This window comes from Lepisma saccharinum, chromosome 2 (genome assembly GCF_977018435.1).
Source record: "Lepisma saccharinum chromosome 2, izLepSacc3.1, whole genome shotgun sequence".
Taxonomy (NCBI): Eukaryota; Metazoa; Arthropoda; class Insecta; order Zygentoma; family Lepismatidae; genus Lepisma; species Lepisma saccharinum.
In genome coordinates this window covers 7,746,762-7,768,923 of record NC_139230.1, presented here as the reverse complement: position 1 = coordinate 7,768,923, position 22,162 = coordinate 7,746,762, and the positions used below count along the sequence as shown (strand labels likewise).

The 22,162-nt window shown below is 39.0% G+C and overlaps 1 protein-coding gene across 1 annotated transcript in view; it reads left to right on the top strand.

Moving 5' to 3' along the window:
- Positions 1-4,894: 4,894 nt before the first annotated feature.
- LOC145983900 (sorting nexin lst-4-like) overlaps positions 4,895-22,162 on the top strand; it is a 69,719-nt gene continuing 52,451 nt past the window's right edge. The window contains exon 1 of the mRNA XM_083117010.1: positions 4,895-4,950. Coding sequence (XP_082973136.1) covers positions 4,936-4,950 — 15 coding nt within the window. The 5' untranslated portion in view covers positions 4,895-4,935. The remainder of the gene's footprint in view (positions 4,951-22,162) is intronic.

Sequence of the window (22,162 nt, the reverse complement as noted above, 5' to 3'; positions counted from 1 at the left end):
TTGCAATTTTGCAGGGTAACCAGGCTTTGGCACCTGGACGTACAAGTAGTATAATCATCTACTATGGTGCTTGTGTTGTCATCTTCACATCTTTGTGATTGTTTCTCCATTCATCTAATCTTATCATTCAAATGGGGTAGAAAAGTAACATAAACTAAATCAATGAAAACAAGGAAATTTTTGAGAGACCAGGGCTGAGCCGATACCAATACCGATGTATCAGTATCGGCATCGGTTGATTTTCTTTTACGGATACCAAAGATTTTCGGTGGCTAGAAGAGCGGGCAAAGGCAACAGCTCGTCTCAACATTTGTCCTTTCTAAGTTCGTTCACCCTTCCTTGTGACAGACTGTGAGACCAGCACAAGAAGTTTCATAGATTTTCCTAGAAACACTGGATAAAACCCCACCCTCCTGGGAAGCAGATGGCAAGATCAAAGGCATGGGTAAGTGAAAGCTGAACTGAAACGTGAACATGAAGGCATGTAACTGCTTAGTTAAAGCTGTAGGAAATAAACCATCCTTTGCCAATTCTTGCTTGAAGATCGTGGTGGTAAGATAGATGGATGTTTTTAACCCCCCTCTGCACTAATGCTGGGTCAGGTAGTTGCGGAGTTCTTGGAAAAGAGGGATGAAGGTAACTGAAATTAGCTTTGTTCTATCTACGTTCAATCACGAAGGGGAATCAGCAATTTATACTTATCCTCTTCACTTCTGTCTTCCGTGTTACTGCCGGTATCAGCCAATGATGGCTATTTATTTCCGCCGAAAGTCGGCCCCAGTGGCAGAGTGGTTAGCACATCACGCTACGACGCCAGGGTTCGAATCCCGGCCTGTGCCTGGATGTTTGGTAATGTCCATTCATCAATTTCATCACTCATCCCATCTTCGCAAATTAGCCAAACGTGACACAAAAAGCAAAGTAAAATAAAGCAAATCAATCAATAATTTCCGCTGAGATTAGATTGAGAACATACAGCTTTGAATGACAGTACTAAGAAAGAGAAGTTAATCGGGACTGGACCTACATTTTAAAGGGGGACCCGAACCACTATGTGCTTCCACTGAGTATCGAACCCACGATCTATTGATTACAAGGTAATTGCGACACTATCGGAGAGGCCCCTCTAAAGATTTATGTACACCACTACTTACAAAAATGTACATTAAATATTTATCAGGAACTTTACTTTTCATCAAATGGACGTACCATCAGTCTTCTTGTTATTCAATAAATATTCAATTTTTTTTACTTCTTTGACATAAATTTCGTTGCCAGGACAGTTGTTTTTACAAAATTTTAAGATGAATATTTGCTCTTTTATCTCTGATTTTATATTTTTTAGTCAAGATAAAAAGAACAAAATAAGTATTAACGTTGTCTTTCCTCCATTTCTTAGTCTGTGGTTACATACAACAATACTCCATATGCATCGGAGAAATTAAGTAATACTTAATTAATTTTCATATTATTACAAATAATTATATTAACGTATTAAATATAAACAATTTTTTATTATATTTCTCAAACACTTGGCTCGGACTGGCTCCCCAAATTATATATTTCTAAATACGTACCTAGTGATGTGACGAGTTAGTATGACTCGGTAACTAGCCTTTTTATTTTATACTGGAATTATACAAGTATCGGTATCGGCTCAGTTCTAATGAAGAATATACTAGTTGTGTTACAATATTTTTAAAACTAAAGTAATGGGTAATGGATGTGATTGTATTACCTGTTCCAAATCCAAATTATCATTATGGTGGGAATAATTTACAAGGTGAAACTCTTTGAACATGTTAAATGTAATATGTGACCTGGACATCTTCAAATGGCTTTGTACATTTGATTCTGTTACCCTGACTTCCATATGCATTGTCTCTGGCAGTGGCGTGTTGCTGATAGTACTTCTGCATTGAGGAGAGGCTTGGCATTGATTGGGACTGTCTAATCCTTTAGCAACGCTGACATTGTAGAACCCCTGGAGATCTGTGTGCCTCGACTTGAATGGGGTAATGGAGTAAACACTCCTGGCTGTCAATTTTGCTGGCGTTCTCACCTCTTGTCACTTGTCAGTGCCACCAGGAAGCGTGATATTGACACCCTGGTGTAGACTGTGGCATCCCTACTTGTCATCTGATTGACTTAAAGGGCATCAAAATGTTCTTCAAGTGCAGCTTGCATATGACAACTTTCACTGGCCTTTCCCTTGTGACATCTCATTGTCATTTTATTGTTGAGCTTGTCATGGGCTGTCGACTTCTAAGCTTGATCTTAAGGCGAGGAGGGACAATTTCCCCTTGGTCTTTCTCGCTGGGGCAGCTGCTGATCACTGTTGCCAACTTCGCTCTTTTGGAGCCAAATCTGGCTCTTTCGTGCACTCGTTTGACTGTGAACTGTGGCACCCGCCCTCTGCCCCACCATGATGCCACCACTGGCCCCGGCCCAAAAATACCAACTTTTGCCATGAGTGTACATTTTGCACGTGACGTGATATTCGTATAGCTATAGGCTGCGTCACCCACCTTTTGTTTCCTCCCCATGTATTTTTATATATAGCGCTGTGGCTAAGATGAAGATGGCAATTTTGTTATCCGGGAACCCTTTATTTTCGATTTTATATTAACATCATTGGATTATTGAGATGGGTGATGCCGCCAAATCTAGGCGGTGAAAACTAAGAAAGAATAAATTGCCATCACTTTAAAGCTAACGGTAATAGCAGCACCCCTACCCTTCTGACAACTAAAATTACCCTAGTAGGCACTTTATGCAGCCTTCGTTAACCTAGCCCCTTGAAAGTCCTCTTTAGCTATATTAATGGTGAAATTTAGCTCTATTATGCACATCAGGTTTGGCAACACTGCCAGGATGGCCGTAGGAGGCAAGGAGAAATGCACTAGGCTTATGGGACCATTATTTTATTCGTTCTCTCGGGAATATCAAACATCCGATGACGTAGAAAAGTACATGGACGGAAAAAGGACACGTAGAACTATGTCATAGCAGTAGGAAAAGTCGAAACTCCCATTTGATGAGCCGTAACTTGAAGTTGAAGTTGATGTCTCATAAGGAATCCATGGGATTCGGTAAATACTAATTCATCATATTTTTCAAAAATCGTATAAGGCTTAATAATCAACTTAGGAAACCGCTTCCACTTGCCACATGGGGAGAAATTCATACTCTTCATTTCTGCCGGAGATCTTTTTAGTAGCATTGCTCATTCCGACGATATTGGAATAAATGCATGCCTGGTGCGTAATTGTCCCTCTTCGCCTTAAATCCATCCTTAAATAGTCTTACTGTAGGCTCTTCTTGTACTGCAATCACTACACTAGTTGTGAGGCTGTGGCGATTCAGTATGTGATATACAAATACTGTAGGAGGATTTGGTTACTTTGTCAATATTGACTACAATCCTCTTCGGTTTCAGCCAGCAGTGGGCTGGAAAGTGTTGGTGGTATACACCTGTCTTGCAGCTAGATAGGCTGCTTAATTGGATCAGCTTCTTGAGAAATGTGTTGTTTGGAAGTGGGATCAGGATATTCCCTCTTCCTAGTGGTGGTGTTGCTGGTATTTTGTGTTGTAATGCTGCTCTGGTCCGGTGCTGCTACAGGCCTTCTGAAGCAGTGGCATGCCCAGGATGATCAAAAGGGAGGGGGGCTACGTGTACTCTTTAGTAGTGCCAACTTTGCAATCTTTTCCTGCCTTTCATTTTATGAATACTGAGCCAAGAAAGAGGGACTATGACCCCACCAACTCCTCAGAAATGCCACTGTTCTGAAGTTCTTTGTCCAGTTGCATTGCCCATATGGTTTCCCTCCTTGGGATTGTTGTTGCAGTTTGTCATCTGAATGTGTTGATCTGCTTTTTCTGACCAATCTGCGGGGATGCTGAAGATGAGGGCTCCAGTTGTGTGGCAGAGGCAGGCCTCTACTACTTCTACTTGATTTTTTGGCAACTGGGTATTGTTGCAATTGGAATTAAATATAGTGTTATATTTTACGACGCACAAGTTAAGACTGTAGCTAAGGGGACAGAGGGCTCATGCCATGGGAAAGGGGGGGGGGTTGCAACAAGCGGGGCACTGAAAAGCACATTTGACGTGTAATAGAGAATATTTAAGATAGGAGAAATATAGCTTTTCTCGGAGCGATTTTACAATACCGGGAATTTCTCCATTTTGTTTGAAATTCGGCATACTCACTAATTTTGCCCCCCTAATCACGAATCTGCAGTTAAAATTTGGCGCTCACACATGGAAATAGCAAAATAATCTACATTAAGTTTTATTTCTACACCCTCGATTTCCAAATTTCCCAACGATTCCGGGCTCCGCCCCTAGGGTAATTGACCTACCGCCCCCAACCGCTAGCGCGGCCCCGCCTACGCTCCGCTCCTGCTCCCCGGCTTTCTCTATAGAGTCCCTGTTAAAGGCATGTTAGAAATTGGCCGGATTCACCTGCCCCCAAATAAGCGCCAAATTTTAAGTGCAGATTCGTGATTACGAGGCCCAAATTAGTAAGTATCCCAAATTTCAAACAAATTGGATAAATTCCCAGTATTGTCAAATTATACCCTTTTTTCTTCAATAAATGCATCCACCAACCACTTCTGGGTCATGCATTAAAACAAAAGTGCGCAGTGTCTGAACAAATTTTTCCATTTCAGATATGCGAAAACGAAAGCAAACACTTCAAATTCGAAGAAACTGCACCTGCAGGAGCGGGGGAGGGGTAGGATTATGAACTAATCATCAATTTGCATGAGAAGAAATTCCGATCTCTCCTGGCTAAACCTACGCTATTCGCCACCTTGTTGACATCGATTACAGTGTTCGTTCTGGAAAGAAACTTCGAAAAATTCCACTATTCATCCAGTCTGAAATCTTTGACTGTGACGTAAGAAATTGTTAAAGAAGAGTCAAAAATGGCGGTCACTAAGGTGAGTATCGTGGGCTGTTCGTGTTGTTGTTTGCTAGATAATGGGTAAAATATCATTTGCAACGAAAAGTGATTGACTCGTGATACCTACTGTATTAGATGCGATTTAAATTGCTTCATGAGAAAGTTGGACTAGGTGCTGAACTATTTTCGAAGCAATTGACACGTATGCTTTTCTGCGTTTCAAACACGAAAACTGCAAACATATATATTCTTTGTATTTGTATATGCCTAGAACATTTTATTTTTGCATAGTTATTTCGTAATAAACCTTGTATGCTGGGAAGATTTTGAACTGAGAGATTGGTATGTTGATTACTTGTCATGACAGTATTTCAGCGATGGGCGTAACTATTTTCCTGTGTTATGATTGTTTATTCAAAGATAAATAGGTCCAGATTGTTTATTCAAAGATAAATATGTCCATTTCTTTTTGTAGTGTATTTGAGCCTCGTTCAAGAATGAGTAAAGTAAGTCTATAATCGTTTAATTCAGCTTGTGCGAACCCAATGAACATATGTGGTGACAAGCCCCAAAAAGCATTTGGAAATTTTGGACACGTTTTTGCAGATGATGCAAAATATTTTTGAAACCCCTTCTCCTATCTTTCATGGATAAATATGCCTTTTTAAAAATTATAATTGGAATGATTCAATTATTTTACAAATAAAAACGTAGTAAGTGGCTCTGCGGTGTCTTCATACTTCTGTTATTATTTTATTCACCTTTTGGTTTCGTCATCGTTTTATTCCTGTTGAGGTTAATTGTGAAGCTGGAGACGATGAAATAGATGATAGAATAAACACAATGCGTTGCCCAGGTTCTGATGCAATATTGACCACTCCACCACAGAAGCAATGAAACATGGATATTCAGTTTTCCATTAATGAAAATGTGAGGAATTTTCCAGTTCTGTCTTGCAATCTAGCAGTTTCGATTATGATCAGATGGTGACCACCATCTATTGCAAAATCATTTACTGTAGCCCCAACAATAGATTTGTTGTGCATGTAATTGATATCCCATATACAATTTTTGTCAAAGACATTTCAACAGGGCACTTTGTTTATGTGTAAGGTATGGCTATTACTATTTGACATACAATTAAATACAGAAATTCTTATGGCCCAAGTTCCTTTTGTTTAATTGTGATTTGATCTTAATATGGATACATTTCTTGGTACTTGTTATTATCCTTCGGACATACATACATACATATTTATTTTTACAGAAGAAATTACTTACCGTAATAAGTTCCTGTAGCATTGTCGAACATCGGGAAGGTGTTTTGTGTGATGTGGGAATGTTTCATAGCTGAAATTCATGTTGTTCGTTGAAAATTAATTCTCCGATGGACAATAGCTAGCCCCACGAACCATTGGCGTGTGGATAGGTTAGTTCTATTAGGTTAGGAAACAGTTAAAATTTGGTGTTGTGTTAGTATCAGGATCTAGAAATTGGAAATAATTGTGAACCATTGGCGCTAGCCCCACGAACCATTGGCACGTGGTTAGGTTAGGAAACATAGTTAAAATTTGGTGTCGTGTTAGTATCAGGATCTAGAAATTGGAAATAATTGTGAACCATTGGCGCTAGCCCCACGAACCATTGGAGCATGGTTAGGTTAGTTCGTCTCAGGCAAACGAAAAGGCCTATCAGAAAGACATACTGGTAATGTGAAAAATTGCAATTAATTTCATCAAAACAATGTTGATACACCTTCAGGAATGTTCCGTGAAGCAGATACGTAAGTACGAATGTCAAAAATTGATGAAACGAAAAAACTGGAGGTGTCCAAAGGATAGTTTTCTGAATTGGTCTATTTAACGTGTGGTGAGCTAGTGTGTTGTTTACAGTTATCAAAAAGTCTCAATGCTTTCATAATTAGGTTAGGTGGGTCTTGTTAAAGGCCCATTAGAATTAAAGTAACATGCTTTCATAATTAGGTTAGGTGCATCAGTAATGGTTCAGATTGTTTTATGATTTTTTGGTATGAATTTACAATACCGGAAGTATCTCCAATTGCTTTCAAATTCGGCATACTCACTAATTTTGGCATCGTAATAAGGAATCTGCAGTTAAAAATTGGTGGTCATGTCTAGAAATTGGAAAATAACCTTGTCAATTACCGCTATGATTCTTCATACACTAACATGGAAACCATGTTTTCTGATATGAAGACTTCTTCCTTTCTCCACAACGGTCTTGCTAACATTGTTCAAGTGCTGTGCGATAAGTGAGACCCGTTGCATGGCACGTTGATTTGCACGTGAGAAAATGGCGTCTTGCGTAAAGGTGGAAAACATGTTTGCCCCACGTTTACATAAGCTGACCAAGGCTGTCTATATTTCACTTAACATTACATTTCAACCTTCTATTGTCTATGAAGGTTTTCCTTGGACTTGAAACCAAACCCATGGAGTGGCAAGTGCCTGACCACGTTCCTAGCAGGGTTTGAAAAAACACGTTTTTTAAAAAATAAAACCCACCCCACCTGCGCCAGGTGGGTTTAGTCAGGTTTTTTGGGGTTTAATTGGGTTTTGTCGAGCTTTTATAACTAAATTGTGAATACATGTAATAATTCACATTTGTAATTGCCGCTCAACCTACCCTGCACTTCTCCGCCCAGCACACTAACTAGCAGACCACAGCAAACTGCTAAATCATAGTAATGTTTATTTTTTATCCTTTATTCTCTTACGATTCCTGGTTACCTCTGTGGATAGCAAGTTTGTGTGTTTGAATTGATATTAACAGATGTATCAATAATGTTTTATGATGCATTACGATATAAGATACATTACGACTTTTGTCAGAAGCATCAGGAGATCAATTGCAGGTGTGTACTATTATCTTCAGTCAGAAGCATAATAAAATAGCAATAGTATACATAGTATACCCCGATATTATAACACCATTTAACCTTGATTTCGTGATATGAAAAACTCAGTATGCTGACCAAGGCAGAAATTTATTTTATTATAAAACCTAAACTAAACGTAACGTTTCAACCTTCTAGCAAGGTCTTCTGCAGACTCTGCACCAAGTACAAATGTAACAAGGTACAAAACAGGATGATATATATACACAAAAAGTACTCCCCTCCAGACTATTAGAGTGTTGTTCTGGAACATTCTAGCAGGTGGCTTTCCCTTGTCAACTGTACTTTCACTTGAAAGGCTATACATTTTCTTCCATCTGGAATGTGGTTGGACTCTTTTTCTCACGATCTATTTCTTTCTCTCTTGTCCTTTCCACTCTAACACCTTCTTCCATTCTTTGTTTATCTTCAGTCCCCCATTCCAGTTCATTATGTCTTCTTCACCTTTCTTCTCTATTTCCTTGGCCTCCTTCCATTTTCTCACTAGTATTCTCTTCTTCCATTCCTATCTGCTTAGCCTCGTTCCACTCTATGTCATGTCCTGTTTCTCTCATGTATTTAAAAATCGCATTTCTCTTTCTCTTTAAGTCGTACATCATTCCTATGTTGTTTCAACCTGTCTTTCAGCCTCTTTTTCCTTTCTCCTATGTAAACACACTGACGTTCTTTACATTTCACTTCGTAGATAATCCCTTCCTCTTCTCTGTTTTCCTTTTTCTTGTTTGCATTCTTCGCTATTCTTAAGATGCTTCTCCCTCCCTTCCTGTAAGTTTTAATGCCCACTTTCCTAAGCACTTTGCATATCTTTTCTGTGGTCATCCACATACTCCTTATTCCAAACCTCCTATCTTTTTCTTACTCTTCCTCTTTTTCTTTCTTCCTCTTTTCTCCTGCCACTTTTATTCCTTCTTCTGTTTATGTCCAGTCTATCCTCCTCCTGATAGCCATTCTTTTCCAGCTGTTTGCATAGGTTATTTATTTTGCCTTTTTCACATTCGTTCGTGCATATTTTCTTGATTCTGTCCTCCATATTCTTTATAAAATTTCTTTTTGTCACCTCACTTACATCACGTCTTTTGTAGCAGAATACGCGTGCTTCACACTTCTGATGCCAAGTGGTTTCAATTTCTTGTCCTCTCTTCCTTTGCATCAATATATCTAGGTAGCTTATCTTTTCTTCTATTTCGAGTTCCAATAATGTCCCTTTTTCTTCATCTTGTATTTCTTTGACAAATATGTCGACCTGTCTCTTCGTTTCCTTCCATATGGCAAAACAATTGTCCACATATCTGCAAAACAGAATTATTTTGTCACCTCCTTTTTCTACCACTTCCTTTCCCATTAATTCATAACCAATTCAGCCAGTTTTGGGCTTAGGCTAGAACATATATTCAGTCCTTCACTCATTAACATTATTTTATCCCCCATTATACTGTAACCATTATTCCAAATGGTTTCCAGTGCCTTCACTACTGAATAGCTTCCTAGTTCCTGGGTGTATGGTTTCGCATATGTCAGTTTCACTCTGGTACAAATGAAACATGTACGTAGATTAACTTATACTTTAATAACATGAAGCATTTAAATAACACTAAATATAAAGAAGGGTTCCTCACAAATTTACACGAATATGACGAGCCATACAACACCTGTATGTCGTTTCACGACTCAACTTTGACTCACTCTGTGCATGCACACACTGCATGGCAACAAGCTTAATGAGAATGACAATTCGTCTGAACATCACGGCCTCTCTTGGAAGATCAGCTTCCAAAATTAGAATACACAGTAATTATTAGTACCTTTACAAAATAACATATTACACTTGAATACATAGATGACAATAAACACATAGATTACAATAAACACAAATTTTCTTTCTGGTTACATATTTACACTTTCTCAATTGGTAGAGGTGCAAGCTTCATAATAGGACTCTTTAAATAACAGTTCAGTAAATGGATGATTTTTAGGTAACACTATAGGATATTTCTTATCTGAAGACACATCAGCATTATGTAAACACCTACCTACTCATAACACAGAATTATTGTCAATGAATGGACTCAACGAAAGAAGTTTACTGGATGATGGGAGATCTTGTTCTGTTTGTAAACAGTTAATCTCGATCTCATATGCTTCACGTTGGGTGACCTTGACCCAGAACTCAGTCACAGCTGATAACACTTCGGTTGTCAAGGTCTGCTCGTTTTTCTGCATGGAAGGTGCTCTAATCTAAACAGCCAAGCAGTAACACGTATTAATCTCAAGAATGATGAGAATCTCTGCAATAACTCCTTAGAGTCAAAGGTTGTAGTCAACAGCACACAAATCCTTGTTTTTCTTTCTTCCTTTTTAACTTCTTCACTTTCTACTGTAGATAATTCATGCATAGACAACTCAGGCGAGTAAAAAAATGATGGGCCATTCCACCATAAATAAGCTTCACACAACTGTGTAGGGAAAGCACAACGAGAACCAATGTCTGCAGGGTTTTCTTTCAAACGCACATGAAACCACTATTGAGGATTCGGCAGTTCATGAATGAGTGAAACTCTGTTACTCCATCTTGATGGGTGGCCGAGTGGTTAGCACATCGTGCTGCGATGCCAAGGGTCCCGGGTTCGAATCCCGGTCGGGCTTGGTTGTTTGTGAATGTCCATTCATCATTTCATCACTCATCCCCATCTTTGCAAATTAGCCAAGAGGCACAAAATGCGAAGTAAAATAAACTAAATCAATCAATCCATCTTGATGGATCTGATTTAATCCAACATAAGGTGATCTGTGAATCGACCAAAGGAAAATATCGTCTATATGCATTGACAATGATGACTGCACAACACTAATCAATTTGGCTAACAATACAGCAGCACATAACTCTAATCGTGGCAATGTTACAGGTTTTATGGGTGCAAGCTTTGTTTTCGAAACTAAGAATCTGACTGTAACAGTGTTGTCATCATATACTGTTCGTAGATACACTATAGCACATGTACCTTTCTCACTGGCATCACAGAAACCAATCAGTTGACGCATAGATTGTTCTCTCCATTTTAAGCATTGTGGTAATTGTATGCTCTGTAACACAGGTAATTCAGCACAATGTCTTTCCCATATTTCTCTTATGTCACTAGGAATAGGTTCATCCCAATTTAACTGTTCCTTCCACAGTGATTGAATTAATATTTTAGCTAACATTGTGACTGGGGCTAGTAATCCGAGTGGATCAAATATGCGAGCTACCTCAGACAACAACAACCTTTTGGTTAATACAGGGTGTTCACTAGGTGGGTTAATGGAACTCAAAGGATCAGTATCCGGGTGCCACACAAGGCCAAGAGTTCTTATGAATTCGCTATTATGGATGGAAGATATTGTAGGTTTCTCTCGCAAATGCTCAGGAATACTGTTCAACATGTCAGAATGATTCGAGGTCCACTTATGCAACTCAAATCCACCTTTTCTCAACTTCTTCTCTTCTTCTTCTTCTCCCTTATGCCCACTTAGGCATCGGGTCCTTTCAGCCACTTCTTGAAAGAAGTTCTATCCTGTGCCAGTTTTTTCACTTCGTCCGGTGTCTTCCCTCTCTTCTGTGCCAGTCCATAAATGTACTGGTTCCAGTTCAACCTGGGTCGTCCCCTTCCTCTCTTTCCTTCTGGTCGAGCCTCAAATATTTGTTTCGGTTTACGCTCTTCCTCCATCCTAATAAGATGTCTCCATGATTTCAATCAGTGGTTCCTGATTCAGGCATTCTCTTCTTATTGTTGTGTTTCGTATCATATCTCTCCTTGTCTTTCCTACAGTTTTTCTTAAGAATTTCATTTCTGTAGCAGTAAGTCTGCTCTCCAATTTAGTTTGCATTATCCAGCTTTCTGATCCATATAATAGCGTGGGGAGATAGACTGTTTTATATATTTTCATTTTTGTTTCTTTACTAATCTCCTTTTTACCTATAATGGTGTTACTAATATTATAGTACAGATTATTTGCTTTCTGAATTCTGTGATTAATTTCAGAGTCCATTTTCCCGTCCGCAGTTAGTATGGTTCCTAAATATTCAAACTGTTCTACTTGTTCTAAGGTCTTATTATTCCAATGAATGCACATCCTTGCTGGTTCTTGTTTAGTGAAGTGCATGACTTTCGTCTTGCTAACATTGATTTCCATCTTTCGTTCTTTGAATGCTCGGCCCCACTCTAGGACAGCATTTTGTAGGCTGTTGCTATCTTTTGCTAGGAGAACAATATCATCAGCGTATACTAATGTTTTTACCCATACCGATTTCATCTTATAATTTCCAATTTTACATTTTCTTGTTCTTCTTTTGCATTGCTTTATAATTTGATCCATGAATAATATGAAAAGAAGAGGACTAAGTCCATCACCTTGTTTTACACCTTTTCCCATATTAAATTCCTTGGAGGATTGTCCATTTATTCTAACAGTTCCTTTAACGTTCTTATATAGACTTTGAATTATTCTAGTCAGTTTTGACGTTACTTGGAACTGATGAAGGGCCTTCCATATTTGTCCTCTTGGTACTCTGTCGAAGGCAGACTTTAAGTCAATAAAATCTGTAAATATTTTCCCTCCTACTTAGTATCTTCTCTATTGCGTTCCTCAGGGAGAAGATTAGATCTTGAGTTTGACGATGAGGCCTGAAACCTGCTTGCTCTTCTTCCAATTTATCTTCCACTTGTTGCCTTAATCTTTTCTCTATAATGTGTGAATATAGTTTCTGGGCCATTGGCGCTAAGCATATTGCTCTATAGTTTGAGCATTCGAGGGTATTTCCTTTTTTATGTATAGGAATTATTACATTCTGTTCCCAATCTTTTGGTATTCTCTCTGTTGCCCATATTAGTCTATATAAGTCCCATATCCATTTTTCTATTTCCTTTCCTCCATATTTTATAAATTCTGGATGTATATTATCCCAACTGGGTGCTTTACCAGTTTTTAAGGATTTAATTGCCTCTTGTACTTCTTTTAGTTGGATTTCTTCCTCAGCTTCCACGTTCCCATTTTCTTCCCTCATGGGTCTTTCCTCATACAATTCCTCTTCTTCTTCTCTAAAGGTTTCCGCATAATATTCATTCCACGTATCTAAAATTTCCTTCATATTGGTTTTCACCTCGTTATTCTTGTTTTTGATATTCCTTATTTTCTTTCCTCGTTTTCCTTTCAGATTTTTCAACACATGCCAAAATTTTCTTGGATTATTTTTATGATTTTCTTCTATTTCCTTTCCAAATTGTTCCCAGGTTTCCTTCTTCGCTGTTCTCACTATCCGTTTTGCTGTATCTCTTGCCTGTATATAAGCTTCTTTGTCCTCCATTCTTTTGGTCTTTAAGTATTTTAGCCATGCTTTCTTTTTAATTGCAACTTTTTCTTTCACATTATCGCTCCACCATCTTGTCTGCTTCTTTTTATTTGTTATCTTTACTATTCCACATATTTCTGTTGCAACTTCATTGAGGCTTTCTTTCATTACTTTCCATTTGTTTTCCACATTCCATTCTTGTCCATGGTTTTGTTCCTTTTCTCTAAGTTTTTCTTTCAGTTTCCTCTGAAACTCCATTCTTTTATTTTGGGTTTCTAGTGTTGATATTTCAAGTTTAGTAAGGTTTATCTTAATTGGTGCAGGTAGTGGTTTGAATCGGGTTGTCATTACTAGTAGTCTATGTTGAGTACTGAGCTCGGCGCTGCGAAAAACTCTTACATCCATTACATCATAATGGGTGTTTTTTGTATATACGCAGTAATCTATTGTGCTCTGTGCTCCTCTGCTAATTGCTTCAAAGGTAATTTGATGTATTCTTTTATGCGGGAATGAAGGAGTTTCCGATGCGGAGCTCGTTATCAATACAGAACTCCAGCATTTTATCTCCATTGCTGTTTCGGGTCTTTTCAGCACCATACCTTCCAAAACTTCCATGTCCTCGTCTAATTTCATTTCCCACTCTAGCATTCCAATCTCCCATTATAATAACGTTTTCCGTTACATTTCTAGCCTCATCTAATGTTTGTTGGAGGGAGTTGTAATATAGTTCTTTTTCTAGTTCATCTTTATCCTCTGTAGGAGCGTATACTTGTATAATGGCAATCCTACGGTTTAATTCCAATTCTAAATTCAGTCTTATTATCCTAGAGTTAACTGCTTTCCAGTCAGTTACTCTAGTGTTCAGTCTTTCGCTAATAATAATTCCCACACCTTCTTTTGCTCTACTCCTTCTTTCTACTCCTGAATACCTAAGAACATATCCTTTTTCCATGTCAACCTCTCCTGATCCTTTCTTTTTGACTTCACTAATTCCTAATATTTCTAGTTTGTATTTCTCCATTTCCTTTACAATCTCCACTTCCTTTCCTGAGAGGGAGGTGATGTTCCAGGTTCCAAATCTCATAGTCCGTTTTACCTTGCATTGTTGTCGTTGTTTACTCTGTTCGGCTTCTATTCCTGTGTTTCTCTGAATATGTATTATTTCACTTCATGTGGGTTATTAGCCCTACGATGAACCTTTTCTCAACAATTGTGTCAATTGTTGCTGTATTTCTATTGCTTCTGGAACACTGTCAGCTCCAATGCATACATAGTCTATATAAAACTGTTGCTTTAAGACTTGTGACGTGGGAGCAGGATTTGATGAGACTACACGCAGTAATTAACAGGAAGCGGCTACGCGGCGACTCACCTTCAAAAAGGTTTTAGATCCGCTCTTCACGTTACAAGTTGTATACTTCCTTTCTTTGTGTCGTACTTCCGGCACAATGACGCAAGAGTTTACGAGCGACGAGTACAAGAAGCACGAGACAAATAGGGAAGGAGCCCTGAAAACAAAGAAACTCACGTACGTCGCACAATATGCACAATAAGTTTCAAAAGGGTTCAACAGCGAATAGCAGTACCTGCCTTCTTCGCTGTAAAAGTAAAATTGCTGTAATATTCTTCCAACGTAATTTTCCCCTTTCGTTTCTATTATTACTATTATATCTGTTATTCAAAAAGACGTGCCAAAAGACTGCACACTTATCTCCAATCCTCTCGTTTAGTTAAATCGTGGATTATTTTTGTAACCAATTATTTATTTCGCAATTCTTGCCGTTTAGATTGCAGCAACAGAAATTAAGATTCCACACAATTTTAATTAACAAGCTCAAATGTATTCTTGATTGCTATTCAGTACATCATTCATTTAATACAAACATACCCAAAGTGTAGCTACTATGAGTAATTTAACAACACACTTTCATCATCAACAATTCGAGCGTCCAGCGCTCCATTTAACGTATCGGATAGTTCCCCCATTCAATTTTAACAATCAAGTGCAAACTACAAAGTGCACGTCCACTTAAACAATCTTATATCTTTTGCCAACTACTCTATAATAATAATATTTCGTACAGAGGTTTTACCTCTATTAAACAACGCACATTGCGTGCTTGGATAACAACGTACGACTCATCTTTACTCAATCGAACATACAGGCCAAAACGACCCTTATTTTACTTTACTCGTTATACTTTACTTTTGTGTCCCCATTTTCTAATGCATCGTTAGTGCTACCTCAATGCGGATATGTCTATTATCGGGATACGAGAAAAGACAAACAAAAGGAACAGAAGGGATCGTAGTTATTCTATGCCTTTGCGTTATTTTTGGTTCAACCGCGAATGCGCCCACATTTGACGTCGCAGGAGAAAAGTCTAATTTGACCTGGAACTATAAGTTCGTTGCACAATTCAAAATCCAATTTTGCCCCAACAGACGTTTTACTCAAAAAGGTTCGTAAACAATGGCCACGCACAGTTTCTGTAATTATTACGAACGCCAATTTACAAAAAGGCCTGGTTCGCGTAATTTATGCTGCGTCCACTCTAGTTTTATATTCTATACTTCGATTTGCTTATTTTGCCCTTGCCGTCGTGCGCCAACGAAAATATACACTAGGTTGTAACGCTACGAAAAGTTCACCTCACAAAAAGGGCAAATACACGAGGGCCAATCACTGATGCAAATATGAATTTAAAAAAAATGTATATAAGTTCACATTGTCATATTCACGGTCTAGAGATTATTGTACATACCTCCCCACGAGTGTCAAATCACGTAAAGTTGCATGGCCTTCCTTCCGCTAAAGTCTCTATGCTCGTTTCATCACCTTCTCCCCATTCAGCGGTCGGCGTGGCAGACGTCAATTTTACAAGTCGTGGATCGGGTACACTCTTGCCGGCGTGGACTAGATGATACGGATCGCAACGGAATGGAGCCGTTCGGAGTGGGCGTGCTATGTAGAAAGGCTGAGGGCGAACTGAACTGCCTGGTGCAGCGGGATTTCCGAGCAGACATAAGCTGCAAAAATTCACCGCCAGGGGCAGCACCAGAGAGAGCAATCGAGAGGCAAAACGCCCTCGATGGCTAAAAAATTGGACTAGCAATTTTTAATTACGTAAGGTTGGGCACTCGCAAAAGGGACAAACGTTACAGACTTCTGCTGGAATCGGGCAATTTTCACCATCTGCTAACTGACATAACACACTCATAGCAAGAAAAGCAGCTGGTGCCATGCCATACGTGAGTGTATTTAAACGATAAACAATCACAGATTGATTGGGGGATTCTCTCCACAAAATTAATTGGTAGTCTCTGTCCTGGGGATCCACTTTTATCTGGCGATACATCCGAACATAACTCGTCAATGCAATAAGATGGCCACAAAAACGTAACAAAATGGATAGTAACTCTGGCTGTTGTTTACCTCCATTCATTAAGACATCATTCAAGGACACGCCTGTGCTAGTTTTACTCGATCCATTAAATACTACTCTCAGTTTCATACTTGTGCTTGTCTTCTTTGTTATATAATGATGCGGAATGAAATAAGAATCAGCGGGGGTGCTGGGTGGTTCACAGTCCACCACTGGTGTCATATGATTCAAAGCAATATTCTCCTGCATGAATGACTTGTATTGTTCTAGTCTCTGGCTATGAACTCGAAGCCTACGCTCTTGACTAAGTAAACATTTCATCGCCTTATCCTTTGAATAGCCTAACTCGTCACGGTTGAACTTTAATGGTAAGCGGACGACGTACCGACCATCATCCTCGCGATAATGTGTTCGTAGAAATGTTCCTCGCACAATTGTTCTTCTTGGATCGGCACTCGTAAGTTAGGAATCTCCTCCAATTCAAAAAACGTATTCAGTTTCGTTCAGATCATTTTCTTGTACAACAATGTGATAAGAACACAGAGATTGTTGAGGTCTTTGTTGAGGAGTTTTGCCACAAACAACCCATCCCAAGTTGGTTTGAATAGCCATGGGTTCATTCATTCTCCCCACTCTTCTTCCACTTATTAGTAACAATGGGAAAAGATCAGCCCCGATAAGCAACTGAATAGTGTCAGGTTTGTGATATGAAGGATCGGCAAGTTCAATGTTACGTAAATGTTTAAAACTCAGGGTTTTAGGTAAAAATGCTTGTGGCACTGTGTTGGATATTTTCTTCACATCTAAGGGTGAACAATGATAGGAGCTGTCCCCATTTTTAGAGAGTATGTTCAAATCAACAGTAGAGTGTGAATTGCCGGCGTTTACACCCGAAATTCCAGTAACCAACACAAACACATTTTTTACATTTGAAGACTAATAATTGGGCTGCGTTCTCGCACAAAAAGGATTTTTCACTAGCACTATCCAAAAGTGCTCGCAGGGAGGGAAGCTGATTTTGTTTATCCTTTACTTTCACAACAGCAGTCGGTAACAAGACATGCGTTGCGCCACACTGCGAATCAGATGTTATGTGCGAGACAACTTGCGGCATTGCCACGTTTCCACTTAACTTAACTCTTTGCGATGTTTCACGTTGAATGGAAGTGTGGTGAAACTTACCACAAGACCTACACGAGCCTGATTTACACCTATCCACAAAATGGGAATTATCAAGGCAGTTCAAACACAAGCTCTTCGATTTCACAAACACTTTCCTCTCTGGCACAGATAAGCTCATATATTCTTCACATTTACTCAAAAAATGCGATTCTTGACACACAGGGCAAGAGGACGACATGTGAAATGAATTAGCACGTCTTCTAGCACTGAGTTCACTCTGGGAGGTGGGGGGTTTCCTTTGGGATCCTGGTGTCGGGTCCTTGGAAGATGTAGATGCTGCGAGCGCTCTCGCTCAGCTGTTCGAAAGTAGGAATTTGCTCGGACGACACGCTCAGCTCCCATTGTTGCCTCGAAGTACTGTTCAATTTCTCCACTGTATGAAACACTAGGATAGCGTCCCAATGCTGCACTGGAATGCCCAACACACGTAAAACTCGAACACATTCTGTCGTCACGTCAACCAGCTTGCGTAAGCCGACAGCAGACTCAGTTTGTAATGAGGGTTGAGACACAAGTCACTTAATTGTGTCGTTCACTAGCGTGTGTTCCTGTTCATGTCTGTTAGTCAGAATGTCCCATGCTTCTTTGTAATTTGAATCGGTTATCGTTAAAGACTGTAACAATAACGCGGGTTCAGCACGGACGCTCGATTTCAAATACTGCAGTTTTTGCGCGGGCGAAAGTGATGCGTTGTTGTGTATGGATGTCACAAACAAGTCTCTAAAAGAAAACCACTGCTGCAGATTTCCTGTAAAAGTAGGCAAATCTAACCTCAGTAGATGCACATCACTCACTGTCTTCGTCACGGTAGTTTGCTGTTTTTTCGCGAAGTTTAACTTGGCCAATGCTTCGTCGAGCCTGTCCTGCACTGAACCAATTTCCTCATCATATTGATCAAACTGGTAATTGGTGCACTTTTCTGAGATTTCACGGATCAGTTTTTGAGTGTCTTCTGTTAATTGTAAAGCTTTGTCTATGCACACTAAAACATTACCTTCGGTGAGATCATCTGCCTCCATTTTCTTCTCTAACCGCGTGATGTCCCGTTTGAGAAGACGTTTGTTTGAAAGTATTTGCTCCATATTTAAGTCTCGAAACACGTAAAGTACATACACGAAGATCACAGTCACACCCGGCAAGGAATACGGTGCACTGAATTGCTGGTAAGCACAGAAACACTCTCTCTCGAAGCTCAAACACAAAGCCGTTAATAAGGTGCATTTTCTCAGCGGGAACACAATGGATGACCAGGCCGTAATGAATCGAATCAACCATTTATCCGGGCACAGGAGGACCATGAATAGCTTCCTAGTTCCTGGGTGTGTGGTTTCGCATATGTCAGTTTCACTCTGGTACAAATGAAACATGTACGTAGATTAACTTATACTTTAATAACACGAAGCATTTAAATAACACTAAATATAATGAAGGGTTCCTCACAAATTTACACGAATATGACGAGCCATACAACGCCTGTATGTCGTCTCACGACTCAACTCGGACTCACACTGTGCATGCACACTCTGCATGGCAACAAGCTTAATGAGAATGACAATTCATCTGAACAACTACCCTTTCACTATCCCATTCTCCTATAATTTCTTGTCCCATTCTCTTTTTAACAATGTCCAAAACGTGTCCCGTCTTGATGCTCGGGAACATACTTTTCACGACTAAGCTAAACATTGTTGTCTTCATGTCATTCAACTTAAGTCCTTTTATGAGGTCCACCACTTGTTGACTGTTCTTAACTGCTCTGCTTTCTTGCTGTATTACTAACACTTCAATAACTTTCTTTATTTAATTTATTTTCTACGGGTTCCAAAATATTGTTTCTGCAGTCCATTACTGGTCTCAACTTTATCTCCTCTTTGTGTATCTTTGGAAAGCCTTTCAAACTTGGTAGTCTTCCTGTCTCCTTTATGCACTTCTTGAATCCTCTCCTCCTACAGTCTTGTATGACCCTTTCTCTTATAGTTTGTTCTTCTTCTGTTCCACAAATCTCCTCATATCCCCGATAGTAGATAAAAAAAAAAAAAACTGACTTCAGATAAAGTTGGTGATGGTATACAGGTTTATACGTTCAAATGATAGAGAATCTCAAAATATTGATTGTTTTTTTTTCTAATACTAAAGTTTGTAATTGATAAATCGATATGTTTTTTTCCCAAGAAATACGCTGTTAAGTAGAACGTAATAGTTGTGTTATTGTAATAATGTAGTAATCATATAATTCTATGCTATTTGTTATCAGTGGCGTGCCCAGAATTTTTGAAAGGGGTTATGTGTACTTTTTCTGTGTAGTCAGTCTTCATTTTGCCATATTTTCTTCCCTTTGACATTCTTTTTTTAGAATTACTGAACCAAAATGGGGGGTGGGGGTTATAATCCCCACCAACCCCCCCTTCGGCATGCCACTGTTTGGAATACAAACTGCAGTAATGAATGTATTCAATATTGAGCACTCATAAGTACGTGCTGTTCAACATACATATTGGAATCTTTTGTCTAAAGTACATGCAGAATGTACAGCTTAATATAGGCCTATGTAATTTCTTAATAAAGATTAAATGTTTTTATTGGTGTACTAATTCCATTCTACTTCATTTCAATATTACAAGTGTTGTTCATTTTAGATAGCAAATTTAATCTAGAGTTATAATGATGGTCGTGATCGCATTGTAAGAATCAAAAATGCAATCTTTATTAGTATACGTACACCTCTATGACGTTCCTTCATTTCAGAAATCATTGAAATACCAAAGTTAATGAAAAACCCACGGGGTTTTAAAATGTATTTTTTTTTAAAGTGGTTTCTACTCAGTTTCAGTGGTGAGGGAAGAAGTGCATCTGCTGGAATGAGTGGTGGAAATACCAAGGTTCAAGTTCCTTTTGTTTTTTTGCAATTTCATCATGCTACGAATTTAATTTTAACATGGTTCGATTTCGATTTACTTATGTTAACACATGCTGTGGAGTTTTAGCGATTACTTAAGACTTCATTCATTATATGCATTCATAGTTAAGTTAGGCAGGCCAGGTTTGGTTCTGTTAGCATTAAAATGAAGTCCCTTAATGCATTCTACTAAGGTTCTGATTTACTTCTACAATAATTCCCACTAGTCTACGATACTTAGTCACTTGTCAACGAAAAATGCATTGTCCATGGAAAGCTCACATGCTTGCATAAGGTAATTTTTAAGTTGTTTTTTTCAACATAAATAACTTTCTTTCAAAATCCAAACAGTGCTCATTTGTTTAAGGAAGGTCCAAAATTCTACAATAATTAGTCTTCCTGCTAGGAGAATTTGAAAAAAAAAATATCATAAAGCAATTTGAACAGTTAACCAATACCAATTTCGAACACTGTGCCACCTGTGCTGTATAATTCTCACAATGCAGCGAGGGAGAAATTCCTCTGTACATGACTTGTAGCAACATGACCAATTTGTGATTAAAACACCTCAAAATGGAACTGCAAGAAGTTAGGCCTAAACAAGAGAGTTGAGGGCTTACCCATTGTGGTAGCACTAACAGAGACAATTCCACACAGGTAAAACAGTGGCACTAAAAAATTCAGCAAAACCAGGCTGGCTTGGTAGCTCAGTGGTAGAGCAATGGCATGGTGCCAGAGACCCAGGTTCAAGTCCTGGTTGAACCTGCATTTTTCGATGAAAAGCCTACGTTGTGCATCTGTGTGTGCCTAATTTACCATAATCTCAATTTGTGTGTGTATTTTCCATGGGAGTGTCACAAATATGTTTGGAGTGATGGAAACTATTTTTGAAAGTGAATTACATGACTAACCCCATTTTAGGTAAACTTCTTGAAATCTTGTTTACTTCTGACAGTCACATTTCATTAAATGCCTAGAGCACATATTCATGGTGAATAAAATAACAAGTTTTCGGTGCATAAACTGTGCACATTTCATGATCAAAAGTGGTATATACAAGGGTCGTTCAAGGTTGACCGGTACTTTTATTTCTGCAGAGGAAATAGGTAGCAGAAGAAACACCAAACTATGTCAGTTTTTCAAAGTATTCTCCGTGCGCGCCGAGGCACCGTTGCCATTGTTCTGGCAGCTCCCGAATTCATTTGGCATAGAAAGAACTTGGTTGTTGTCGTAGCCACTGGAGGACATCGCTCCGCAGTGCTTTGTCTGTCGTGAATTTCTTCCCACCCAGATGGTCTTTAAGGGGTGCAAACAAATGATAATCACTGGGGGCTAAATCCGGACTGTAGGGGGGATGTGGCAGAACTTCCCAGCGCATGTCGGCCAGAGTTGTTGTTGTCACATTGGCCGTGTGAGGGCGGGCATTGTCATGGAGAAGAATTACATTTCCAGACAACATCCCAGGTCTTTTCTTGCGAATGGACTTTCATACAGCACCACTCAACAATGTGGAGCAATACTGGGCATTAATCGTGCTCCCTT